This window comes from Vulpes vulpes, chromosome 9 (genome assembly GCF_048418805.1).
Source record: "Vulpes vulpes isolate BD-2025 chromosome 9, VulVul3, whole genome shotgun sequence".
Classification (NCBI taxonomy): Eukaryota; Metazoa; Chordata; class Mammalia; order Carnivora; family Canidae; genus Vulpes; species Vulpes vulpes.
Genome location: NC_132788.1, coordinates 17,084,910 through 17,112,119, shown reverse-complemented (window position 1 = coordinate 17,112,119; position 27,210 = coordinate 17,084,910). Strand labels below are relative to the sequence as shown.

The 27,210-nt window shown below is 53.7% G+C and overlaps 1 protein-coding gene and 1 long non-coding RNA gene across 4 annotated transcripts; one reads left to right on the top strand and one right to left on the bottom strand.

The window, feature by feature from the left end:
• Positions 1-15,958: 15,958 nt before the first annotated feature.
• On the bottom strand, positions 15,959-17,365 carry LOC140593834 (uncharacterized). Its single transcript, XR_011994158.1, has 2 exons — positions 17,214-17,365; positions 15,959-16,923 (listed from the first exon to the last, which is right to left on the bottom strand). It is a non-coding gene; the product is annotated as an uncharacterized lncRNA (long non-coding RNA).
• On the top strand, positions 16,910-22,513 carry EGR3 (early growth response 3). 3 transcript variants are annotated; one of them, XM_026007931.2, is made up of 2 exons: positions 16,910-17,435; positions 18,754-22,513. In XM_026007931.2, exons 1-2 carry the CDS (start codon positions 17,282-17,284, stop codon positions 19,761-19,763), a joined length of 1,164 nt encoding a protein of 387 aa, XP_025863716.1. In that variant the 5' UTR covers positions 16,910-17,281; the 3' UTR covers positions 19,764-22,513. The 3 variants fall into 3 exon arrangements, with proteins under 3 accessions (XP_025863716.1, XP_025863715.2, XP_025863717.1); XM_026007930.2 differs by having other exon boundaries at positions 17,432-17,736; XM_026007932.2 differs by lacking the exon at positions 16,910-17,435 and adding an exon at positions 17,725-17,933.
• The last annotated feature ends 4,697 nt before the right edge of the window (positions 22,514-27,210 follow it).

Sequence of the window (27,210 nt, the reverse complement as noted above, 5' to 3'; positions counted from 1 at the left end):
GCTTGCTTCAGGAGTTTACAGTCCAGGCTGGGAGGGAAAGGTTCATCAGATGGCCACAAGCAAATTGCAACAAATGTGGTACGTGCTATGAGGGTGTAAGGGGACCTGCTCTGCGTGCCAGGGTGCACAGTAAAGGCCCAGGCAAGGCCTCTCAGAGGAAGTGGTGTCTAACTCAGGACTGAAAAATGTGGAAGGAGTTAACTGTGAATGGGGATGGAGGTGGGAGACCATGCCAAAGAGAGGGAACATCACCTCTTAGCTCCAGCATCTTCCAGAAGGGCTTGCATGGCATCTTCCAGGCCAATAGTATGGCCACCTGGACAGATGGGCAAAGACCAGAACATGCCTGGTCTTGCAGCCATGCTGAAGTTTTGGGTTGTACCTTGAAAGCAATGGGAAACCACTGGATAATAACTAGATTGGAGGGGAAGTAGGGGTGCAATCTGATTTACGCTTTTACAAAACTATGAAGAAACTCCTTGGTGTCTTCGAGGCAAGGATTTTCGGTGCCTCACTCCCCTGGATGCCCTCTGAAGTTTGCTTGGCTCTTCTACCCAAGGCCCCCTTGGGGGTACCTCTTTTGCCATAGTCTCACTCACAGGCTGAACTCTGATTCCTTGACTCCCCTATGCCCAGCTCCAGTCCTCTTAGCACCCCCCAACACTTCACCACGCCCCCCCCCAGCTCAGTTTCCCTCCAAGAGTTAATAACCCCCCTCTACTTGGCCAGAATACAGCAATGTCAGTGACTCACGTGTACAGAGTGCCTTGAGATCCCCAGATGAAAGAGGCAGGCTGCAGCTGGGCACAGGGTTATTACCTTCTCAGAGCCATGCCCTGCACTAGCTGGAAGGCAGAGGTGCCCTGGCCAACCACTCAGCCCAGCTGAACATATCTTAACTGGTTGGAAGATTTGAGTGCCAGCCATCTGAAGAAGGCCATGAGGTGGGAGCCTGAGTCTGGGAAGGGAATTGGACAACACTTCCCCCCCAACATTGATAGACTGAGCTCCCCACCTAAGTGATGGGCACTAAATTCTGGTTCTGCAGAAGGGCCTTTGGTGCCAGCCCAGGCAGTAGGAACTCCCTCACCCTCTCGTATCCTAGCAGGCAAGCTTGTCAGCAGGGCTAAAAGAAGAACCAAAAGGAAGTGTCCATTTGCAGTGTCATGGAAGGCAGCCTTGGAAGGGGCATTCTGGGTGTGTGCGAACCTCACACTCCCAGGCTCTTCTCCCTGCAGCCCCCACTCCACCAGGCCTAGAGTGTAATTGGCAGCTCCGGTTGGTGCCCAAGGCCGGGATAAATAGCAGGTCAGCTTACTAGAGCAGCCCCAAATCGAGACACATCCTCCCCTCTTCTGTTTTTAATTCCTTGTGGCTAGCATGTTTATTTTGGGTGAGGAAAAAAAATCGGATGTTTATCCTTCGAGGAAATTATCGGCTTGCTTTCCTTCCTCCCCCCCCCCTTTCTTTTCTCCTGGTGTTTTGGGCTTTGAGTTCAGCTGCGGGAGAGACCCCCACCCTTCTGGCCCCAAAATGTGAAAAAAGAACAAAGCTGGCCCAGGCTTGAGGCTGAAGCCAGCCCTGCCAGACGGTCCTGAAAGCCACAGAGAAGGAGGTCCAGCACCAGGAAAGGGAACCAAAAGGGCCAGGGACTCCTGGGGAAACCCACCCTGTACTCTGCTCTCTGCCCGCACAGGACTTTAGGCCTCTTGCCCCTTTTCTTTGGACTGTCTCCTCCAGGGAGAAACAAAATGAGCATGTAGATCGCTGAGAAATCTCTAACAAAGCAGATAGGAAACATGTAGCAAGCCCTTTGCAGGGATCGGAGAGCTGACACTATCATCATCATCATCGTTATCAGATAGTATTTGTTGAGCACTTTCTGCACACCAGGCGCCGTGCCAGACGCCTAACAAGTGGTATCTCATGTAACCCACTCCTGCCCAGCTTCCCGGCCTCCACGCAGATCCTCTCATTCCACCCTCCCAACAACCTGATAATGTCGGTGTTGCTATTCTCACTGTATGTATAGATGAGGAAACTGTCATTCCCAAGAAGTTAAGGGACCTACTCCCTGCTCCAGAACTAGTAATGATGGTGTCTGCTGTGAACCTGGGCCTGTCACTCTCCCTATGCAGAGAGAAAACAGTACTCTTATTTTCCTCCCTGTGGGCTACATAAAATAAAGGCCAGAACTTCTATTTATTCAGAAGCCAGGTGGGCTGAGAAGGAAGGCTGGAAGTTCCAGAAGAATTTAAGGGGAGTCTCACCCAGCATCTGCCCTTCCCCTAGCTTCAGCTATTCTAGATCAAGTGTGATTTGTGGGAAGGGCCAACACCTGGACACACGCGGCAACAGCCTGGCCCATCCCCCTACCCCGCTTGCCCAACGCTTTACCACCCTCAATGTGTGGAATCACCCCTTTCCCCAGGAACCTCACCTGTGTGACAGCTGTTCTCAGGGAAGGAAGAGAAGTGGAGGAGAAGGAAAAGAAAGCCATATGGGAAGACTTCCTGATGACGGTGACGATGATGATGGTGGGGGTGGTGGTAGTGGGTTCAGGTTCCAGCTGAACAGCCAGGGGCTAGATAGCGAGCCTGGTGGGTGCATTAAGTGGTGTAGTTTTAAAAAGCACAACTTTTCTTACTGAGCAGAGCCAAATTCACATAGAATCTCTACCATAGATAGTCCTGTGACCTCAGGCAACTTCCTCAAATGTACTGGACCTGTGTTTCAAATGCAAAAAAAAAAAAAAAAAAACCCAAAAAACAGTATAACAAGAAAAGCGTGGAAATAAATGCCTTCCCTGAAGATCTCTTGCTCCAGTTAGATGAGAGAGCAAGCAAGGCACCCAGGCGCAGTGCTTGGCATGCAGGCTGTTCAGTAAATGCATGTTTTCCTCTCCTTCCCTGCCTCCACCTCACCTGCTTTGCTCCCCACCTGGGCCCTGGGCTGGAGCAAACAGTGTGGCTACGGGTAGTAGAAAAGAACCACCCTCCCCAGATGAGAGTCCTCCCCAAAAACCCCATCAGAGTCTCAGAGGCCCCAGGAAAAGGTCTGGCAGCCAAGGGATCCTCAAGCCCCAGCCCGGCATCCCCCTCCCAAGCTCAGCAAAACATTGGGAGGCTTGGATCAGGGAAGAGAGCCCAGTTCCTTAGCAACTAACAAGCATTTCCCTGTAAAGACAAAGACCCTTCACTCAGAATGCTCCTTCCCACCCTTCCCACCCCGCCTCTCCAGGTGTCTGATGTACTTTGCAGGAGTGGGGCTAGGGGCTGCCCCCCATCCCCTCCACCCCCACCAGAGGTCTAGGGGCCTTTTGCCCCACCCTCCCAACCATCTTGATATTACCTGTAATTATCCCACAGCACCTTTCATCCTGGTGCTAATTAACTTTCCCATTCTCCCCCGCCTCCCCCCCCCCCCAGCTGCCGGGGAACACATGAGGCATGCACACACACACACACACACACACACACACACACCACATGCCCGCATGCACACACACATACACAGATGCCCATGTTTCCCCCTCAGAGACCCTCGCTCCATTTTCGAGACCAGGAAAATAAGGTTACAGAGAGGAGCCAGTTCCTTGCGGGTTCCCATCTGCCTCCTCAGTACTTGGAAGGAGAAACAGGAGCTGAATAGGCTGGCTCAGGGAGAGGGGAAGACAGGGTCCCCCTGAGCATCCTGGGGGAAGAGGAACCAGGAAAGAGAAAAGCCTTTGGAAAAGACTAAGGAGAACTGTGCCAGGACAGAGGTCTTGGCTCCGAGTGCCACTTTGGTGCCACCAAATGCCAGCCGTCCTGCTTAGCACAGAGAGAACATTTCAAAGGGAAAAAAGGAAATAGTTCAACAAAAAAGGAAAGGAAGAGAAAGAGGCAGAAAAAGAAGGAAATAGAGGGAAAAAAGGGATGGCCATCTGGTCTGACGTAAGTAGGAGGACTGCTTGGCCGGGAGGGGAGGACTGAGTCTAGTGCCATTCACTGCTGTGTGAGCCTCGACGAGTCAGCTGCCCTCTCTGAGCCTCTATAAAATAGCTCTAGATGGGTGTTCTCCGAGGACCCCTCTACTTGAATATTCTCCAACTTTATGTGCTTATTTTGGGGAATGGTAGAGAAAGCCTCTACCACTGTCCATTTGACTGGGTAGGGATGGGAATAGGGGAGGAAAAGCCCCCAGAACAGGGTAAAACCTTGGGATTGAGAATCAAAAGGAGCCAAGTGCATTTGGCTGCAGAAAACCCTACCAGGAGAGCCAAACCAAGAGTTTTGCAGATGTGGGGAACAGCAGACCTTGGGGTTTCAGGAGAACCTGTTCCCTGAAGCAACAACCAGCAACAGAGCTCATCCTCCCCAGATCCAGGCTAAAGGAAAGCCATTCAGGGAGCCTAGTGGAGGAGCATCTGGGTCTGCACCCAGGGATGGGGGGGTAGAAGTGCAGAGCCTTTCGACATGCCCCAAATGAGAGCAGGACCTGAAAGCATCCCCTTGATTCCTCTTGAGCTGGAGTTCAGCCCACTGCCAGAAGTCACCTGGAAAGGGGTTGAGCTTGTCAGAAAGGCAGGCTGAGTGGGCTTCCTCCAGGGCCTGGACCCAAGGGTAAGCATCCAGGAGTCCAGACAGCATCTACCCACACCCATACCCCTACACATTCACCCTCTCACGTGCTCCCACACCTTCACTCACACTACTCACCTTCACTCCCCCACACAAGCTCACACACTCACACTCACATATATACTCACGATACTTATCTTCATGCATACACATGAACATATTCACATGCTTGCACACACTCTCTCTCTCTCTCTCTCTCTCTCTCACACACACACACACACACACACACAGAGAGAGAGAGAGAGAAATTTGCCCTGAAGTCCATAAGGAAGCTAAGCATGCAATTTAAAGTCACCATAAAAAAGCGCATCCTGGGATCCCTGGGTGGCGCAGCGGTTTGGCGCCTGTCTTTGGCCCAGGGCGCGATCCTGGAGACCTGGGATCGAATCCCACGTCAGGCTCCCGGTGCATGGAGCCTGCTTCTCCCTCTGCCTGTGTCTCTGCCTCTCTCTCTTTCTCTGTGTGTGACTATCATAAATAAATAAAAATTTAAAAAAAAAAAAAAAAAGCGCATCCTTTACGGACACACTGTGGCTGAAGCCAGCATTGATGGAGTCTCTGTTGTATGCAAAGAATGGAAGAAACTACAAAAGAAACCTAACAGGTCCCTGCCCTCCGGAAGGTGTCCCTCAGGAGCCATGTGACTGGGAGACCTAAGGCTCTCAGCACTGGTGGCAGGAAGATAGGCTAACAAGTAGGAGAAGAGGGGGGTAGAGGGGGCACTGCAGCCAGGGGAAGATGAGGCGGCCTATGGAGAGGCCCAATAGACCTGTGAGGGTCCTGAAGTAAAGCAGAAAGGCACACATGAAGACAAACCGGCCAGTCCCTAGCCATTGTCCCCCTGGTACATGCTCACACCTGTAGGTCACTAACCTACCCTCAAACCCCAGTCCATAGATGGACCTTGTGTGCATTTGCCCATGAGGATACGGGTCACCATTGTCCAGAGCTCTCCTGTCTTCCTCCCCCTACACCCTTAGAACCAGGCCAGCCCATCCACACATATACAAACGTGCGTGCGCACACTTACACACACCTCTACTATACGCATCCTGCACACACATACTGTAAATACACCAGCCCACACAAAATCACATGGTGTACGCACCCGCTAGACACTCCAGGGTTTCAACTCTGCCAAGCTCTTTCTAGACATCCATACAAGCTGTGTGTACATGCATTGTTCAGCCTGGGCAGTTGTGAACATAGGATTTGCATGCACATGCAATCTCCATATATGCATGCCCACTTTGCTCACAACCTACACACACACGAACCCATCGGTGACACAGACACACACAACATCCCTTGGAATAGAGTGAGAACCAGACAGGGCCTAGCCCTGATCTCACTTTGCAGTCTCCTGATGCAGCAAATAGATTTGGGGCAGTAGCTATCAGCATTGTCTGTGTGTGTGTGTGTGTGTGTGTGTGTACATGCATGCACATGTGCCCACGCATACTTAGGGAGGTCAGATGGGAGTAAAAGGGAGGTTCTGGCAGAGGAGGGGAACAGGCCTTCCCCTGGAGTCCAGAAAGAAGGACCCAGACACACACCCATCCTCCCAGTGGCCCTGCCTCTGGGCCCTTAGCTGGCCGCCAGGCCAAGGAAAGGAGAAGCTAAAAGTGGCCAGCCTGAACTGCTAAATTGGTCCCCAGCAGAGAAGGGGAAACGCGTCAGTTCCCTGGGGAAGTGGCCGAGCCCAGGGTGGCCACAGGCCCCTGGGCTTCTACTCCAATGGAAAAAAAGTTGCTCAAATAGATCTGACGCTTTGTTTTCGAACCTAAAATACCTTGTGGTGACTGCCGGAAGTGTGACCGCGGGAGGGAAGTGGGGCAAGAAGGGAGGGTTAGTTCGAGTTTCCATTGCGGCGACTTTTTCTTTCGTTTGGGGTCTAGAAGAAGCTCTCTCGCCAATCTGAGAGATGGCTCTGCGAGAGGGGAGTGGAGCTCTGAGATTCAGGGCCAGGGTACCACAGCCACAGTCACCCTTGGCCCGCTGCCATCCCTCCCCCTTGAGGTTTCTGAACCACCTGCGTCCTCCTGAGCCATCAGAATTTTATCTCAGGCCACCTGGTGGCAGGCAGCAAAGCTGACCCAGGGGAGAGGGGCTGACACCAGTCACAGGTGACTTTGCCTTCAGAGACGTCATCTTCCTTAGTGGACTTTGATGTAATTTTTTTAACTTTATTTATTTATTTAAGTCATCTCTACACCCAGCATGGGGCTCAAATTCACGACCCTGAGATCAAGAGTCACGTGCTCCTCCGACTGAGCCAGCCAGGCACCCCTGATGTAATTTGCTTTAAACTAAGATCGAGCCTAAACAGAACTTTTCAAAGAGCAGACAATAAATGAGCTGGACTACAGCACAGACCCACATATTCTGATTCCGTACTTTAATGTCAGTGGCACTGGCTCCAAAATGCAAAGAAGGGGAAGAATTACTACATAAAACAGGATCTCAACATGCACTCTCCAACACTCTCCCCTTCTCTTTATTTTTCTTCACATCACCACTTCCTATAGATTTACGGATTGCCCATCCCCACCCTGAACACTCACGAGGCATTGCGTCTCCCCACAGCAAGGACTTCCAAGTTTTCATCCCTGCCCCAATCCCAGTACCTGACACAGTAGGTGCACAAGAGATCACTGTCCTATGTTGACAACAATTGGGCAGAGGCGTAGCCATCAAACAGTTCTGTTGCCTCATGGGGACTTGTTAATTCAGAAGAGGCCTGCTAGACACCAGACCCTGGGGACAGGTGGCAAGAACGTGGGCTGGGAGGAGGACACAAAAGGTAAACAATACAAAATCAGTAGTGGTTCCTGCCCCTTCTGAAACATGTGAAAGGTGGGAGGTGACATGTATCCAAGGATTCCACAAATAAATGTAAAAAGGTAAGAGGGATGATGGCAACCTAGAAGTGGTGTCTGCTTATCCCCTGGTCCCCTGGGAGGGGGCTATCATAGGAGAGGCTTTCCTGAGTAAGTGGGGGCTGAACCAAAGGATGAACTGACCTGATGTCCCTCAAAGACATCACAATCCAAGAGAAAATGCCACAACACAGTGGGTGCAAGGTGCTGGGCCAACAGGATGGCCGTTTGGCATTTGGGGACTCGCAGGCCGCGGGCCCCTGGCCCCTGGATATGGAGGAGGATTCGAACTGGTGGCCGCAGAGGGCCAGTGGTGCGGCTCCCGGCTGGGGAGGGAGGGGGGCTGTGAACCCGGGCTGCAGTTCAGAGACGGCCTGCAACTCCGTCCCTGGGTGATATTTACCGGCCTTTAATGACAGCAGGGTAATCACCTTAATGAAAAACTCCCTCCGGGCTCGGGGCGGCCAGACTGCGATGAGGAAACTGGGAGGCATTTCGAAGCTGCTGGTGACTCACGCTGAGTACGCCCTGAGCCTGCCTGCCATTGGGCACCGAAGACTCCCGGGTCCCCTTCCTGCTCTGCCCGCCACTCCAGCGCCGCCTCTGGGCTCATCCTGGGCCCAGGCCCACTCTCGTGGGCCAGGCCACCAGCACTCCTGACTCCCCCATACTGCCACCCTTAGCCAGGCCAGTGGCCGAGCCTCCTTTCTCTGTCCCCGGTGTCTCCAATGCCCCCTCCTCATTTGTGATCTCAGCTCCCCGGCTGCCTGCATTTGGGAAGGGCCACCCTGCGATATGCTCAAGGCACCCTGAAGATTCTGGGCCCTTATTATGGGCTTTGTATCCACTCTGCTAACCCATTTCACCACCAGTGCCTCAGTTTCCTGGACTGAGTAGCAGCAGCAGTTCAAGATTCTCCACGCCACCCCCCACCCTGCCCCCGGGTGGCTGGAGTATTAATTACAGTTTGTTCCTGACTTTGAAGATGAAAAATGCCAAGGATCATTACGACTCAATTAACGGGGCTATTACCACTTGAGTTTATGTATGATTAATCCTACCCCGCCCCCAACCTGGGATCCATGTTGCCTTGGACTCCTCAAGCTCCTTCTTTCTCCTGGATTTCATGCCTGGAGTTAGTCCCATTTTCTGTTTCTGCTAATAACATCAGGAATGGCCCAAAAGAATCCTGGCACATCATTCTCCAATGAATAGGTATGGAGCACCTCCATAAACCAGGTTCTTGCTAGGGATATAGTGTCACAGACCCAAGCCTTTGCCTTTCTGGAGCTTACATCCTAGTCAGTGTCACATGTCTGATGGGATCCAGCATGTCCAGGCTCAGTACTGGTTCCCTCCTCTCCCCTCTAGGGTTCCTCATTCATCTACACAACAAACCATGATCAGGCCTAGTGGGCATTCTGAGAGAGAAGTCCCAGAAAGACAATGCTAATGGGTTCCATTCCAAAGATGAAAAAAAGAAAGTTGACATGAAAATGAACCTGGGTGGCTCAGTCAGTTAGGGGTCTACCTTCAGCTCAGGTCATGATCTCGAGGTCCTGGGATCAAATCCCACTTCAGGCTTCCTGCTCAGTGGGGAGTCTGCTTCTCCCTCTCCTCTGTCCCTCATCCTGCTAGTGCTCTCTCTCTCTCTCTCTCTCAAATAAACAAAAATTTTAAATATAAGGGGGGAAAATCATAGCTCTTGGCACAGAATCCCCTTCCCCTCTCCCTCCCCTCCTGTCTGTGCCCCCCCCCCCATGGGTCTCAGCCCTCCTCAGGGCCTTAATCAAGCCCTCCCTCCCAATGGGGTCTTCCCGTCTTCCTGGACAGGTGTCTCCTGCAAGCCTATGGCAGTCCTTCCACCTCTGAACTGTGCCCCCTCGAAACCTATAGCATGTCTTGTGCAGGGTTGCTCCTAACACAGCCTCATTCCACATTCCCCGTAAGCTGGCTGCTCCCTGACAGAGAGCAGGAGCCCAGTCTCAAGTTCACTTCCCTCCACAGAGTACACAGGAAGGGCTTCCTAGATGTTTGCCATATTGAAGCAAGAGAGGCTAAGTCCCAGACCTAGAAGTACCCCTGACAAAATTGAATTTTGGTAGACAAGGGGTACCCCCATCCTGCAGTGGGATGGCTGGGAGGTAGAAATGAAGGGACCAGGTAGAAAAATCCAAGTGGGTCAGGCTGTTCCTCAAATAGACCACGGGTCAGAATCACCAAGGTGGGCCCTTGAATCGAGCCAACAAGGAGAGCACCCAATGGGACCGGCCCAGGGCTAGTGCTTGGGAGACAAAGAGGAGTAAGACTCAGTGCCTCCCCTCCAGGAGCTTGGACACCATTCTCTTGTCTTCCAGTAACTTTCTGGGTGATCTTAGGGTAAACAATTCTGAACAGCTCAAATAATTCTGCAGTAACTGAGAGAGAGATATCATGCCCCTTATCCTTTGTACATTGTGCCCCAAGACCTATCAGGGAGGCTCATGCCAGCAGTAAAACTGATGGGCAGACTTCCAGTGGGTTCCAGCCAGCTAGTTCCCCCAGCCCTCAGGGTGATGGGACAGGTCCTGGGGCAGCGTCCGTCCTTTACCTCAGGAGCTGTAAAAAGAGTTTCATTTTCTAGGAGAGCTAAGGCATGACAAAGGTCAGGAAGCCCTACCTAAGCCATCTTGGGGAAAGAGGATCCTGACATGTCTTAGGCCCCAAAGAGTCATTAACTGCTTTTCCCCAGATCCCAGATTTTTGACCACACAGAACAGCCAAAAAGAACACAAAAGTCTGTCTCCAACTCCTCACCTTGATGAATGAGGCAAAGGGCCCCCTTGTTTGAGGCTGACGAGGGTCCTGAGCCAAGGAACTGGTAAGGGACAAGGATCTCAACCACAGCTCTCTGGTTTCTCACAGGTGTCTCTTACACGGCTGGGAGAAGAGGAATCTGCCAGCCCCTCAGATCCCATGGGTGAAGCCTGTACCCCTGCAAGAGGCTGGCTGTGCAGAGAGCAGCAAGGGAAAACCAGTTCCAATCTCTCTCTCCATTTCTCACTCTCTCACTCTTTTTGTTCCTGCTGAGTGCCTCCCCCACTGTCCCCTCACACACATTTTCTGGTTCATTTCAGATGACAAATTTCCTCTTTTCAAAAAGCCCCATCCCCCAAGAGTCCTTTCTGCAGATATACTATCCCTCCCAGTTGAGAAGGGGGCTGTCCCACAGTGGCCCCCAGGGGCAATGACGGGCCTTCTGAGCACATGACTCTACTTACCTTCCATGAACGCCTAAGCTAGCACAGCAAAGTTCCTATTGTAAGGCCTCATCCCCTGACCCATGCCTCCTTCTCCACGAGGATCCCAGACCAAGCTTTACAGAACACCCACCTCTATTGGGAACACTAATGTGTCTCCTCCTAACCCTTTCTACAGTAGAATCCTGAAACAGTGGATTAACAGGCCTGGGAAGAACTTAGAGGTGGATTGTCTGGTCTGGTTCCTACCAGAAGCCCAGGAACAAGAGAGCCTGGTTCAAAGCCCTATAGATAATTCATGGTAGAACCCAGAACTCCTGATTCTACTCTCCACTTACCCAACCAGCAACCTCTTTCCAAGTCTCACCTTCTAACCTGAGACCTGCCTTCCTTCCCCGCCCCAGCCTGGCCGGGCCCTAAACTCTCAGCTTCTCTGTCCCTATGGCAGTTACTCACAGCCTTGGACTTGTGTCTAAGGAGGGGGCTCCAGGACCACTTGGGGGCTCTTCCCCAGCCAATGTCACTTTTTAACAAGACTTTCTCCCTTTTGGTCACCAGACCTGTCCCCAAATTGCTGGAAGTGTGATCAGAAACGATCCCGATTCAACATGATTATAAAGAGTTACTTTGAATTGGGGCACAAGCAGGTGTTTAAAATGGAAGAAGGGGGACCCTTGGGTGGCTCAGCGGTTGAGCATCTGTCTTCATTCAGGGCGTGATCCCAGGATCCAGGATCAAATCCCACATCGGGCTCCTTGTGGGGAGTCTGCTTCTCGCTCTGCCTATGTCTCTGCCTTTCTCTCTGTGTCTCTCATGAATAAATAAATAAAATCTTTTTTTAAAAATAAAATAAAAATAAAATAAAATAAAATAAAAGTACATGGCTGATGTGACATGGTCATGGGACCTGAGCTCAGAGGCACAGTGACCATTCCACCTACTGAGAGCCCTGCTAAAACGCTGCCCACCCACCCCCACCCCCCCTGAGTGGGTAGCCTCCAACTGTCCCCTGGGCAGGGGCTCCTCCCGCACCACACACTGGGTCCAAGTAGCTGCTGGGAGGCAACATTCCAATGAACGTATCTTCTACCCACCACCTTCTCCACAAGTGCTATACCTATCTGTCCTATTACCCAGCTCTGCCGCTTATTTCTTTCTCTGGCAGCCATGAGGAGACAAAGGTGGGGACGAAGAGCAGTAGCTTGGAGTCACAAGGCCTTGAGTTCAAATGGCAGCTCAGCTGCCTCCTGGCTGGGTATCCTCCAATGAACAATTCGGACACTTTCCATTTTTTGAAAAAGCAAAATGTTAAGGGGGCAGCCCTAAAAACTTTTTCACTGGATTGTTGTGAAGAATGAGGACAATGAAGCAATGAAGTATGGCCACAGAGCTCCCATGGCCGCGTCTTCTGTGGCTTCGGGAGGAGCACCCCCTTCAAAAGTCTTCATGGGTACCAACACTATTTCCCCTCCAAAAGCTTCTAGGCCAAACCCACCTGGCCTCAGCTGGCTGTTGTCATTGAACAAATAGCAATGACCTCTAGAATACCAGGGAGAGATGGCCAGGGAGATTCCCTCAGTGACCTGTCTGTCCCCTGTGCACATCCTGTGGGGCACCCCAAGATGGAAAGCAACTGCATTGAGACAAGTGTCAATCCAGAGCAATACTGCTAGGGTGGGCCCTGTACCCACATTGGTGCCTGGAATGATGTGAGGAGCCCACTCTCTGCAGGCCAGCCCTCCGGCTGCTTGTCCCTGGGCCTGCTACCCACAGTCTCCTCATTCCACCAGTATTAATGAGCACCTACCTTTTCCAGGGATCATGCTAAGCACAGGGCTTCATTCCTTTGGGTGATTTCCTACACTCTCTAAGCATTTTCTTTGAAAATGCAGATTGCCTCTGAGAAGAACAGTGCTATAATTGCTAACACCCCAGATTGAATTAATTGGGGGGAGGGGGCTCTTGTAAGATTGCAGAGAAAGACTGGATATGTTTAGCAGAAGGGGAGCTAAAGTTTAGAGGTGACTGCAGAACTAAGGAGCAAGACAGAGCAACCACCTGGCTTCTCTTGGGGCTAAATTCCTAGGGCCACATGGACACCTTCTTTCAGCCTTCCATCAAGACAAACGTACCTATTGCCCCCATACGTAGCAGCTGTCCCCACAAACGCAGCTGGCAATGGAGCTGGGCTTGGTGGGAGAGAGCAACCAGGGGCTGGGAGGCCTTGGCCCTAGTGCAGAGGGGCCGGGCCTGCCTTTCACCATCTCCAGGCCCAGGACGCCCTGAACCAGTGCCTACTCGCTCCCCAACAAGTCCGGGGCTTGGAGTTCAGGTAATTAGGCCCTTGGCATTCTCACCTGAGCCCGCCAATAAACCTGAGACAATTGCCCTCGGCCCCTGCTCAGGAGAGAGAGAGGAGAGAAGGGGGAAGGAAAGGAGGAAAAATTTTTTTCTCTGCTGGATGCAAGGCTTGGCGACCAGAAGGGAGAAAGCTATTAGTCTATAAGCAGCCACTCCAAACACCCCACACCCACTTCATACCCAGGCTTGTCCCCACCTGCCACAGAACCCTGGCCTCCATCTGCCACCATCATCCAGGCTAACAGGGGACACCTGTGGGGGCTCCTACCTGAAGAGGAGTCAGGCAAGAACGACCCCTGCTTACAGAGGCAGCCTTTCCACGGCAGGACTCCTTCCCTGGCAGAGGAGGGACAGAAAGGCATGAGTCCCCCCACCTCACCCCAGGAGCCAGAGCCACCCTCCAAAAAGTCTAGAAGGATGTGCCAGAGTCTTGAAGTGCAACCGAGTAACTTCTCTGTACCCTGTCTTATGTCACCCCCAGCGCTGAGGGCTGGTGCTCCTGCAGAGTGAGGACATTTCTTTAACCTTGGCAGTGCCCAGCAGGTACCTGGCGCACGAACAGGACATTCTTTCTCCCCTAAAAAATAAACCCCAATGCTTCTTGTATATATGATCACATGGATAGGGGATATCTGGCCCTCAGTACTCCCTGCATCACTTATCCGCGCCCTTAAGATACCTGGTAGAGTAGGGGAGAGTATAGTTGACCAGTATTAACTGCCCTTTACAGGGTACCTTCAAGGGGGCTGGCATAAGTACTCTATGAGGATTATCTCATTTAAAGCTTCCTAAGGCATAAGTACTATTATTATCCCAATTTACAAATAAGGAAACTGAGGCTAAGAAAGAAATTCAGAAATTTGCCCCAGGTCACACTGAAGTTTTAATGAATGCTTATTTAATTGAACTGAAGGCTCCCATTCTTTGTCAAGAACTAGGAGGAAGCAGGTGGCAGGCAATTTGCCCCCAAAGCCTCTTATCCAGTCTCACCAACAAGTAAGCAGGCGGTGGAGCAGGCCTCGGAGGTCTGCTACTTGCTCCTCTCTTCGATGCAACAAGTGCAGCTAGCCTAAAAGTGTTTGGGGGCCCCTCTCGGGAGGGGCTACACTCCTCCACAGTCTCTGGGGTCCTGGAAGCCTTCAAGGATCCCAAATCCTCCCACTGCCTCTGCCTTTCCTAACGCGGGCCCCTATATAACAGGACTGGGGTTTCCAGCTCCTCACTCTCCCCTTCTGGGGAGAGGTCTGGGCCGATGGGGAGGGGGTGCATCACGGCAGGGTCCTCCGGACTGGAGCTGGGCCGCCCGGAGGTCTCCCGCTTCCTTCCCCCTACCCCCGAAGGCTGAGCTGTGCCTCGCGCGGGGAAACAAGGCCACTGCAGTCACTACCGTGGCCTGCCGCTCGCGCAAGGCCGCGCCGCCCCGGCGGCGTCCCCTGGCCCCGGGCGGGAACCCGCCGAGACCCCCGCGGCCTCCGGGTGCCCGCGCGGCAGGAAGCGCCGCGGAGGGGCCAGGTGCGGGCGGGCCTCGCTAGCCACCGCCGCTCGCCGCTGCTCCCAGGCTGCCGCGCTCCGCGGCCAGAGGCCAGAGCCGCTGGCTAATTTTTCACGCCCCCCAGACCGCCTCCCTAGGTGACGCTAGAGTCTGTGCGGTTCCTTTAAAGGCTGCGGGTTCCGTTCTTCTTTCCTTTTCCACTGGATGCCAAAATATGCAAATCCGGGGACCGGAATCAGCAGCCAAATCGAGGAGAAGGGGCGCGGCCGGCGCGTCACCGGATCCGCTCCTTGTATGGCTCTTCCCGGCTTGGCCCGCCGCCCCGCGACCCTCCCTGCAGCCGCCGGGGCCCCTCCCGCGCCCAGCCGGGCTCACACTGCCGCCCACGCCCCCGGGCCGGCCGCTCGCCCCCCTAGGGAGGGAGCCGGGGGCGGGAGGCGCTGCATGCCCTGATTCCGGCCGGAGCCGGGGACCGCTGCAGAGCGCTCCCTCCCCGCGCCGCGCGGGCGGAGGAGAGCCCGGGGGCGCAGCGCCTCCCCTGGATAGGTGTGGGGAGCCTGGCGGGAGCGGCAGCAGGGGTGGGGTGAGGGGGCTCGCGGGCGGCGGGAATCCCTCCTTTACCAAGAACCAGAGAAGATCCGGGGGAGGCCGGACCCTCCCACCCCCAGTTCTCCGCCGCGCGGAGGGGAGGGGAGCGAGGTTGTCATCCACCCCCACCACGATGTGCAGCTCGGGAGTTCCTCCCACACGTCCCCGGCCCGCGTGGCCCTCCCACGGAGTGAGGCCCGGGGATCCTCTCTTCCTCCTTGTCAACACTCCCACTCCCCCTGAGAAATGCACGTTCCCCCAACCCCGACTCCCCAGCGTGGGGAAGGGGGGGACGCGGGATTCACCGCGCCCACGCGGCCACCGAGGAGGGAATCCTCCCACGCCAAGCCGGTGCCGGTGCCGGTGTGATTCGGGGTCGCTCCCCCACGCTCCCTTTCTCTGCTCCCGCTCTCCCGCGGCCCGGCCACGCGCGCTCCCGGAGCAGGCCTCGGGGAACGCAGCAGCCGCCCCCGGGATCTGCTGAGGCTCCGGGAGGTGACAGCGTCCCGGTCGGCAACCGGGAGGCCCCTGACTGCAGGGCGCCGGCAGGCAGCGATGGGGACAGCCCTGTGGAAGCGAGGGGGAGGGGAGGGACTAGAGGAGGTGGCTCGGAGACTGTGGGTTCGGCACACTCCTGCTGCAACTCCGTGGCGGGCCCTTCGCAGGCAGCCACAGACAGCGACTGCGCCTGGGCCTGCTGGGCCCTCCTGCCATCCCGTGGCCAAAGGGGGTGCTTTGGAACCGTTAGGGAATTCTCAGGGCTTTGGTGCACGCGTCCCCTATCCCCTCAACTTTATTCCTACTTCCTTACCACCCAGACCGCACATCCTCGACCCCCAAAAGTGCGGGGTGCTCGCCTCCCGCGCAGCCGCGCTGCAGCTACGAGGCTCCGGGCCACTGCGCTCAGCAGGGAGTCAGCGCCGGGTCAGCGGCCGGGGGAGCAGCGGGGGTGTGGGCGGAGAGTCAGAGGGAGGGGTGGGGATCCTGGACCCGCGGTCCCTGACACGCAGGGCTCCTCCTCGAAGGGACGCGCTCCCTTTCTCCCCAGGCTCAGGCAGGGTCTTAGACGCGAGGGCAGCGGCGGGAGCGGGGTCGGAGCGCACGCCTTCCGGGTTCCCCAGAAGTTCCCAGGTTGCAAAGGGACCTCGCCGAGGGTTTCCAATTCCCTTTCTCCCTGCTTGGGGTGCTGGCGGCCACTCGCAGAGGACTCCGGCCCCCTGCCCCCGGCCACACAAGCGCGCTCTGGTTGTGCGGACCAAAAATAAACACACAGGAGGTTATTGCTTTTTCAACTCCGCGCTGCGCGCTTTACGCGTTGCGTTCAGTTGCTTCCCTCTTTCCTCTCTCCTCTCGAATTTTCCTTCTTTCGTCTCTTTCATTTCTCTCTTTCTCTCATTTTTTTAAGATCTGCGAGCTTTGCGGGCGCCGCATGTTGGCTGCGGCCCGCTTCCTGCTTTCTAATGTTCCATTGTGAGGAGCTTCCATTGTGACGTCGCGCCCCTTCGGCTGGGCTTTGTCTGTCCATATATGGGCAGCTACGTCACGGAGCTTTCCCGGGGCTCAGATAAATAGGCTGGTGGAGTTCCCTGGCTGGGAGCTTTTGGGCAGCAGTGAGCTTGCTAGGAAGCGGCGGGGCTGGTGGTGGTGGTAGCAGCGGCAGCGGCAGCGGCAGAGGCGGCGGCGGCGGCAGTGGCGGCGGTGGCGGTGGCGGATCGGGGGGCGGGGGGGCCGCCGGCGCGCATCTGTTTGTGAGATCAATACTGAGGCCGCGTCCAACCCCCTCGGACCGAGGTTCCCCCAGCCCAGGCCCCCCACCACCCCCCCGCACACGCCCCCCCCCCAGCCTCTTACGGCACCAGCTGAGGCACCCAAGAGGATTACCCCCCCTTTGCCCTCTCTCCCACCCACCCCAAAAAAGAGAAGATCCCCTCCCCTGGCCCACCCCTTCCCCTCTTCCCTCCCCCTCCCCCCGAACTTTCCCTCTCGCATGCTTTTCCCCTGCACCACGGATCGCCTCTCGGATGCCGCTTGCCTGGAAGCTGCGTTAGGAGCGAGCGGCGGCGGTGGCGGCGGTGGCGGCGGCGGCAGCTCGGGAGTGCTATGACCGGCAAACTCGCCGAGAAGCTGCCGGTGACCATGAGCAGTTTGCTAAACCAACTGCCTGACAATCTGTACCCCGAGGAGATCCCCAGCGCGCTCAACCTCTTCTCCGGCAGCAGCGACTCGGTAGCCCATTACAATCAGATGGCTACAGGTAAGGGCGGCGGGGAGGCGGCGAGCCTGCGAGGAAGGAAAGGGAGAGAGAGGAAGAGGAGGAGGGAACGAGCTAGCGATGGATGGATAGATGGCTGGCTGGATGGATGGATGGAGAGATGGATGGATGGAGAGATGGATGGATGGATGGAGAGATGGGGGGCGCGCTGGAAATTTTCCGGGGGGCGAGTTGCTTTTCCCACCCACTCCTCCCGCCCTCCCCGATCGGGAAGGCTCGGTTGGCGACGCCACGGTAGAGGCTTCGGTTCTCCCGGGTGGGGGCAGCCGCCGACCAGAGGGAGGTAGGTACGAGCGAGCGGCTCTGGGGTTCTCCACTTAGGGGGCGCGATCGCCAGGCTGCGCGCAAGGCGTGGTGCTGTCGCCCCCTTTCCCGGGAGGAGCCCAGCGTCCCTTTCACCCGCGCTCTCCCCCCCTTACTCCCTCAGCCTCCCACCCGGGATGGAGCCATGTGCGGCGTGGAGTCCCCGCGGTGGGAGAGGTACTGCGACGCTGCCTTTCCGGGGCGTTCAGCAAAGCCGTGGGGGTGTGGGGACGGCGGGGAGAGGGAGGGGGTCCACCGGCGCGGGGGCCGCCTCGGGGGGCGATCCCCCAGCCGTGGAGCTGGAGGAGAGGAGCCACTCCCGCCATGGAGACACGGGCCGGTTTTCCGCCGCCCTCCACCCTCGCTAGCTGAGGCTGGGCTTTCCCCCTCCAGCAAGAGCCGAAAGCTCCTTCAGGCCTGGAGAAGGCTGGGGCCCGAGAAGGCGGCGGGAGAGCTCCCTTGGCGGTCAGAACCCCTCCACGCGCAGAGGACAAAGCGTCGGAGCGCTCCGGGTCAGCGACCCGGGCGCGGTGCGCACGGGGGGCTTCGTCGGGGCAGGAAAGGCGCGGCGTCCCGGCGCGGACAGGGCTAGGGGAAGAGGCCGAGTTGTGTGCGCTGGAGAGCGAGAGCCCGGCGCGCTCCGGGTCTGAAACTACCTGTAGCTGCTGCTACCTGCCCGCCCCACCTCGGAAACAACAACAATGCTTCTCGCGCGCGCGCGTGTGTGTGCGTGTGATACGTGAGTGTGTGCGCGGCGTGTGCGGTGTGTGTGCAGCAGCCACTCCACACCCCGATCCGTAGTATTTTGCTGTATCCAGGTTGCGCCCGGGAGCGCGGCACCGCCCGCTTTGCGCCGGGGCGCAGCTTTCCTCCTACCCGGTGCGCTGCTCACTCCACCCGGCCGCACCCTCCGCACCTGGGCAAGGACCTGGGCGCCCCGGCCCGGGAGCCGGCTCGGCTTCACTCACCCCTCCCCTCTCTTCCCCGCTCTCCGCAGAGAATGTGATGGACATCGGTCTGACCAACGAGAAGCCCAACCCGGAACTCTCTTATTCGGGCTCCTTCCAGCCAGCCCCCGGCAACAAGACCGTGACCTACTTGGGAAAGTTCGCCTTCGACTCCCCTTCCAACTGGTGTCAGGACAACATCATTAGCCTCATGAGCGCCGGCATCTTGGGGGTGCCCCCGGCCTCAGGGGCACTCAGCACGCAGACCTCCACCGCCAGCATGGTGCAGCCGCCGCAGGGCGACGTGGAGGCCATGTACCCGGCGCTGCCCCCCTATTCTAACTGCAGTGATCTCTACTCGGAGCCTGTGTCTTTCCACGACCCCCAGGGCAACCCCGGGCTCGCCTATTCCCCCCAGGATTACCAATCGGCCAAGCCGGCCTTGGACAGCAATCTCTTCCCCATGATTCCTGACTACAACCTCTATCACCACCCCAACGACATGGGCTCCATTCCGGAGCACAAGCCCTTCCAGGGCATGGACCCCATCCGGGTCAACCCGCCCCCTATTACCCCTCTGGAGACCATCAAGGCGTTCAAAGACAAGCAGATCCACCCGGGCTTTGGCAGCCTGCCCCAGCCGCCGCTCACGCTCAAGCCCATCCGGCCCCGCAAGTATCCCAACCGGCCCAGCAAGACCCCGCTCCACGAGCGGCCCCACGCGTGCCCGGCGGAGGGCTGCGACCGCCGTTTCAGTCGCTCGGACGAGCTGACCCGGCACCTGCGCATCCACACGGGCCACAAGCCCTTCCAGTGCCGGATCTGCATGCGGAGCTTCAGTCGCAGCGACCACCTTACCACTCACATCCGCACGCACACGGGCGAGAAGCCCTTTGCCTGCGAGTTCTGCGGGCGCAAGTTTGCGCGCAGCGACGAGCGCAAGCGCCACGCCAAGATCCACCTCAAGCAAAAGGAGAAGAAGGCGGAGAAGGGGGGTGCGCCCTCTGCGTCCTCGGCGCCCCCCGTATCCCTGGCCCCTGTGGTCACCACCTGCGCCTGAGGCTCGGGCCCCCAGATCCCCACTTTTCCCCTCCAGTGTCTCCCAGCTGCTCGCCTGAAAGCAGCGGGAAAGCTAGCTACGGAGGCGCAGGGGCCGCGCCCTGGCCTCTCCATGGACGTAAGGTCCCTTGTTCCCCTTCGATGTCCCCCGTTTCCACCCTTTCACACCGGCCAACGGTCGGGGGCCAGGGCAGGAGGCGCCCTCCCTTCGCTGCCCCCCCTTAACCAAGGCGTGGGGGCGGAAAGGTGGCGTCTAGCCCGCTTTGTTCAGTTCGGATCGTCTTGATCCAGGGGCCGCTGGGCCGCGCCAAGGACCTGCGGGGGACTGAAGGCGGGGCCCGCCCAAGCCTCGCCCGACCCAAGCACCTCACGGCTCCCCCCACGTCTCCCTCGGTTCCCCCTCGAAGACCCGAGAGGGGGAGGGGGTAAGGAGCGCACCAAAGCGCAGAGCTTGCTGCCCGCCGCACGCACGCGCGCCTGCGTGCGGGGATGCGCGCGAGTGTGCGTGCTCGCGTGAGTGTTATGTGTGTGGGTGTGTGTGGGTGTGGGTGTGGGTGCGCGCGCGCGCACGCGTGTGTGTGGGTGTGTGAGACTCTTGAGCTGAACTGGGCTGTGTCCACCCCAAACTCTTCCCCACATCGGGTCCCCAGGCCGCTGGGGGAATGTCCCAGGTTGGGGGCCTGCACGTGGCCGGATGAGACGGTCTTCCATCTGCTCGGAAATAGTGTTTCTTACAGAAATGCCTCGGATGCCGCCGCCGCGGGGCTGCTACCGCCGTGTAGGGTTCGGCCCCTCAGCACCCCTCCTTTTCCGAGCGCTTCCCTCTTAGGCCTCAGGGCAGTTTGATCTGCGGGGAGAAGGAGCAGCCATCACTAAACCTGCCTTGCAACAGACCTATTTCCTCAGCCCCACTTTTCAAAATCTCTGTTCCTGAGTTCACCCTCGGCCCTTTCTCCCCCCTCCTCTCCCTTCGCTCTAAGCCTTTTCCCATCTCTTTCAAAATCTTCTTCTTCCAGAAAGGCAGGCCTCAACCAGCCACCTCATTTCACCATCTTTCTGTTTTTGCTCGCACATACCCATTTCTCCTTCCCCGCCATTGATGGGAAAACAGGCTCATTTTTCAGCCTTTGTCATGGCCAACACAACAGGTAGAATTAAAATCTATGTGGTGTGTGTGTGTGTGTGTGTGTGTGTGTGTATGCACGTATGTGTATATACACGCATACATGCATATGTATATATAACACACACACACAATATGTACTCCTAGTAAAATAAAATTTCTAAGGTACTTGGCTATCCAGTGCAGTGCACCGGGATAAAGAGAATTTGTAGGTATATAAGCTTTAAATGATTTATTTTTTATGAAAAATTTAACTGATGAGATTATATCTACATAGGTATGTGTATGTATATATACACATATGTATGTATGTAGGTATACCTGCATATACACACATCTCTGTCCAAATTTTCCTTAAAGATATGGGTATTTTTGCATTAATCCATGTTTCTGAATGAGGCATATCTTTTCCCCCTTAGCCAGTCTCACCTTCTCCCCGCCCTACCTCACCTCTTCTCAGGCACCCCCTCCTCCCTAGCGCTTCCCCCACACAGGGGTGACTCTTTTGAAGTGGAGTAGTAGGGAAGGTTGCTCTGACACAGCTTCCAGCACAGTCTTGACTGAATGTACTGTTCCCTATTAGCGTTATTTCTCCTGTGGTCACTAAGCTGCCCAGAGAGAAGGAACAAAGGTCTGGAGTTTACAGAATGTCTGTTTTTAAAGTCACTTTATGCGTTTCCCACTTTTTTTTTTTTTTTTTTTTTTAAGAAAAAAAGCATCGGGGGTTTTTGTTTTGTTTTGTTTTTTTGTTTTTTGGGTTTGTTTTTTGTTTTTTGTTTCCTTTGGTGGTGGATAAATAATACTAAAAGGAGTCTAGTGAAAGGGAAAAAAATCAAAGAGCAGGGGGATTGTGAATTTCCAGGTACTTGGACTTTTTGTAGGAGAGAGAAGAGGGTGAAGTTTGCCAGGAGGGCCCATATTTTTTCAGCTGAAGGGTAAAATCTTTCTTTGCAGAGACAGTATTTTGCTGAATACTTTTTATAATGTGATGATTATTAAAAACAAAAATTTTGGTCACTTCAAAGCTGGAAGGAGGAATCAAATATCCTTTAATATTTTTTCCTTGCTCCTTCTGGTTTATGCATGTCACTGCATGATAATCTGAGTTTTCCTTTGTTTTAATAAAACTGTTCTCAGACATTTAAGCTTAAACTAAGAGAAAAATAACTTTGTTGCCAAAAGGTTGTGCTATCCAGATTTTTTATATGTCTGCATGTTTAAAAAAAAAAACAACAAAAGAAAATGCACTCTAACTTATGTGAACTGAGAGAAAAAAATCAGGTTTTAAACAGGAAAACCTATGGGGAATGATATTTTTTGAAAGACTTTTGTATAAAGTTGAGTACTTAGAAAAAGACAAACCAGATGTAATATATTTTGTGGATGTTTTTATTTCTTGGATTTATAGTACCTTATACTAAGGTTAAAAAAATATGCTTGATATTGTGAAAAGGTGAAATTCTTCACCAACATTTCATTTGCTCCTTTGTCACATTGTTATGCCAATATAATATAGTTAATGAAAACAGCATTTTTAAAAACCGAAATATTGAAATGGTGTAATGTTGTACCATTTGCACTGTGAGCAAATGCTAATACAGTAAATATATTGTGTTTGCTGACAATCAGCCGGCCTATAAATCTCCTTATTTTATTTCTTGTTTTCATAGTATAAAGTTTTGGTTTGGCCTGTTTTTTGTCTTGTTTTGTTTTTGGCTGCTTGTTGGTTTGATAGGTTCTTATGCCAGGTTTTGCTGTTCTTGCTCTGAAAACTCAAGGTGAAACATGGAATTTGGCCTTATTAGAAGTTGGTCAGAATTTTGCGCGGGTTCTGGTGTTTCAAATCCAGTGTCGAGTGTTTACGGTGGTTCTAACAGAATAGGATTCTTCCTCCATACTGCTGAGACTCTCAAACTGCCAGAGAGATGAGGCTAACAGATGAAATAAACTCATGGGAATCAGGACTACTGACCAAAACCTTCTAGAACCCTTCTCCCTGGTTTCTAATGGGTTTTGAGGGTAGAGAAGTGGGGGTCTTCTAGTTGATAAACTATGCCTCTGGAGGTAACAGGGCGCTCCAGAGCAGGACCCTGTAAAGTCTGTACAGTAACACTGAGTAGTGCTCTTGCTAAAGCTTTTGAAGCCTGAAAAACAGGTGGAGACTTGAGAGAGGGTTCTTCAAGGTTGGCAAGATAACCAGAAAGATTGGAGGCTCTATTGTGGTCAGATAATTGGGAAAAAATCAGATTTTAAAATTCTGCAACTTCAGTCCTACTTGGATGGGACTGTCCAGGCCTCACTATTTGTAGCTGCCTGGGAAAGAGGGTCTTGGCTGAAATTACAGCTCTTATGAACTCCCCAGGGACCCCATGCTCCTGAGAGGAGAAAGAACATTTGGGATTTGGAGAACTTACAAGGAATATTTTATATAGCATTAACTGCTCACATTTTATGACTTCTATCTCCCATAGATGTGATGCTTCCCCTACTCTACGAGCTTTCTTCCCCAGAATCTTACCCTTTCTTAACTGAGTTCCTATGCCAACCCTAGAGCTTTCTCCTGGTTCTCTTAGAGAGATATGTATCCACCACTTTCTTCGAGTGTCCCCCATCTACACCCTGCTCCCCTCACCTTATTTCCCGTGAGTCTTTACAATCCTTTATCCTCATGAGGCTTGTTCTAGAATGGTCTTTGGGCAGATCTATCCTTTCTCTCCCTTTCTTCCTGATTGCCCTTTAAAACACTCAGTTGGGCTTCTCTGTCATGTATTTTGCGTACCATCTGCCTCAGTGAAGCTTAGGGGCAGGAGCTCCATGTCTGATACTGCACTGTGTAAATGTAGCACCATACTGCAACTCAGGGGACAGTGTCTTGACACCTGAAGCAACCATCCAGTGACAGAAACGTAGTATAGCGTCCCTGCTCAGAAACTACTCTTGCTGCCCCAATCAGGCCCATCACCTTGAAAAATGTGGGTGGTATTTCTGGCTGGCTATAGTTACCAAAAAGTTGAGGGCAGACCTGGGTGGAGGTGGTGGGTTGTGGCCTTAGAAAAGAATGTTTTTGAAGTTCAAGACCAATAAAGAGAATGCGGTATGGAATCTTACATTTTCTCACCCACGCAATTCTAGGTCAGTGGCTGCCATCTTGAATTCCCTTCTCTCACCTCATGAAACTTTCGAAATTCCAGACTGCAACTATAGCCACAAGGAAGTGTCCTTTTTTAACAAAGCGAATCCAAGATGACTGAAAAGTCCTAATGATTGAGTATATAATCCACCTCTTTGCTAAACTAGGTATTTGCTTCCAGATTTCTATGTGTTTTTCAAGTGCATATTATCAGAGAAGGATAGTGTCACTGGGTGTCTTCATAGTTAGCATCCAGCCCCACCTGCACCTTCCCCAATCAGATCAGGCCTTCAGAGTTACACTTTCGTCAACAGTGTACTATGCTTCATGATTAATAAACTCACTTCCCATTGGTGCATATTACTCAACTCAACCTGGTTCAACCACTGGGTGACAATATGGCAGCCCGCCTGGCTGGCACCAGCCCTTGTATGGTGTAATCTCTGATTCATGCTTTGTAGCTAGATAAGGTTGTCCCAGATAGCATCACACCAGCAACCCAACCTGCCTGGGTTTTGTAAATATGGGGAGAAGAAACTCAACCCTCAAACTTAGGGATGAAGTAGGGAGATGGGTAGAGGAAAGGGTTGGTGGAGCTATCATGAGAAGGAATAAATGGAAGCTTTGCTGGGAGCAAAATCAGGCATAGAAGTATGGAAGAAGTAGAGGCACAGCTACATACAAAGCAACTTCTCTGGTGTTTAGGAGTAACTGAAAGGATTTCTCTCTCTCTCTCCCTCTCTCTCTCTCTCTCTCTCTCTCTCTCTCTCTCTCACACACACACACACACACACACACACCATGGGAGTAGCTTGCGGAAGGTGATGAGTCTTTGCAAAATTGTACTCTGTGAACTAGGGCTGGATACAAATGAGATACTTCATGAGAAGCAGAGGCAAGGAGTGGCATATGTTTTTAAATGGTGGTGGCAGTAGTGATGTGTGTGTATCTATGTATTCTTCTCAAGGATATAAAAAGGAATATTAAGGTGGATTCTGATGATAGCAAGGTAATGGCTTATGGCCAGTCGCTACTGATCTCCTTTTACTAATCCAGAATATGCCTGCCATGGGTGAGGGGGTGTGAACTGCCTTTTCTTGCCCTTGATCAGCTCCCCTGGTGCCATGGATAAATAAGCCTAGGGAAAGTAGAAGGTCTCCGTGAGTGTCCCAAAGACTAGAAGTCATACCAACAAAATCTTAATGACTAGGGGAAAATGACTTTCTAAAAGGTACCATGGGGTTTTCAATATAGGTCGTGATCCTAATTCTATCCCAAGTGGTTCTTTTTGGAAAACCACTCTCTGCATGGAGAGGAATGAGGCCCCCAGAGGAAGAGGAGAGATCAAGTGACTCTTGGAGCCCTTCGGACACACTAGTCCCCGAGACAAAGCTGGGAGCAGTCATACCCCCATCAGTCATCCACAGTGGCCAGGGACATGTCTGGCCTTGTCAGCTTCTCCCAGCATCCCAACTCTTGAAACTTCACCACTCTTTCTGCCTGAAGGTTCCTTTCTACCCCATCTCTCATATTTTCAACAGCTGATCATTTTCAGTCTCTGCAAGAACAGAGGTAGGCCAGGGTTGGGGGCAGTGTGATGAGGCTTTCCCAACTTGCCCTAAAGTCACTGACCTATCTCTATGCCCAGGCAGGAAGGGACCAGACCCTGACTCACTTGCCTAGGATCCTCATCCCCCATCCTCATTACGGCTGCTTCCTCGGGCATGGGGAACTGGGACAGTCCCTACCTCTGCTGGCCACCAGGGGCACAGCGCTCCTCTGGCCCACTGACCTGGGTGTGAAAACAGTATTTCCTCCGTCCCGACAAAATGCGCAGATGGCTAGAAGAAAGGTTTCTGAGCAATCTTACTAAGGAGCTGACACAAACATGGCCCAGAGCTGCAAACGAGAAGAATGAGAGAATCCAAGATTCTAGATGGTGCTGGCTACTCAACAGAAAGGCTCTAATGTCTAGGTTGGGTGGGAGTTTGACCACCATCTGATTTCTTTAGTCTTGTCTAGGCCGCTTCTTGACCTCATCCCCAGGAAGGCCCTAACGCATTCTCTGAGGACAAAGACATGGGGCCTCCCTGGTTTATTGATACCCTCCTCTCAAGGTCCCTGGACAAGGGACAAAGAAGTCACTCTCTGGTCCTCAGAATGCCTCTCCTGGACCTCAGGCAACCCACCCTTAGCGTATAATCTCCTCTTCCGTCTGTTCCTGGGGGCCTCTGCAACTCCACCACCTGTCCCATCCAATCACTACCCACCATTGTTCTCTGGGCCCTGATCATTTTGCGAGGAGCATGATCACAAGTCCTTCAGGCTGGCTTTCCTGGTGAGGTCTGCCCAGGGTCTGCAGCCCTTCACCTCGGGCCTTCTCAGTGGTATCATAACCCACCCAGAAACAGACTGCTCTTTTCTCCCAGCTAATAGCTGACTTGAATTCCTGTTTGAGTTCCCCACTGAGTTCCTAGTTATGGTCTTAGGAATGCTTCCACCTCTTGGCTTCCTGGGGGGAAAGAGATGGCTGACACCACTAAGGCTGGGGACACCCCAACCTTCCAGAAGGGAAGTCACCTTTGTCTGAGGATCTGTATTCTCTGCGGTGGCTCTTTCCAGGGGGTGGCTTCCCACACACACACCCCTCCCCCATGCATCAGGTCCCTGTCTCCATCAAAGGGCTAGAGATTAGTGACCAGAACAGAACTGGACCCCCTGGAACCTTGGCTTCTTCTCAAGCATGGGCTACAAGAGCTCTAGCACTTTCTACTCCTTAGTGTTTTGCTCCTCTGGGTTGTCTAGGTGCCTGATGGTCTTCCATTCCACCTTGTCCCCTTCTAGAACCTCCCCACTTAGGAAGGTCAAGCTATGTGAGCAGAAAGGCAGAAAAGTTCTAGTGCCTGTGTGACCCCAGGGCACTAAAGAAAGTCTCCTTTGGAGCACTTATTCCTCCCTCAAGCTTCTGTCCTGAAAATTGGGGGCAGTTTGATAACCCAGCAGCAACTTGGCTTTTCCCATGGGGCCCTGAGCCAGCTTTGGAATCACCATCTCCATCTCCATCTGAATCTCCACTCTGCCACTTATGGTGTGACCACTGGCAGGTTTCTTAGCCTCTCCACACCTGGGTTCCCTCTGGTCTTAACATGGCATTGTAGGGTTCAAATGATGCAGTGTATACGGTGCCTGGCTCAT

Bases quoted from the DNA above. Each gene is read 5' to 3' on its own strand.
- EGR3 (XM_026007930.2), top strand. From the start codon at position 17,526: ATGGCTGGCTGGATGGATGGATGGAGAGATGGATGGATGGAGAGATGG. The intron at 17,737-18,753 runs GTAGGTACGAGC...CGCTCTCCGCAG, and splicing joins CAGCCGCCGACCAGAGGGAG to AGAATGTGATGGACATCGGT.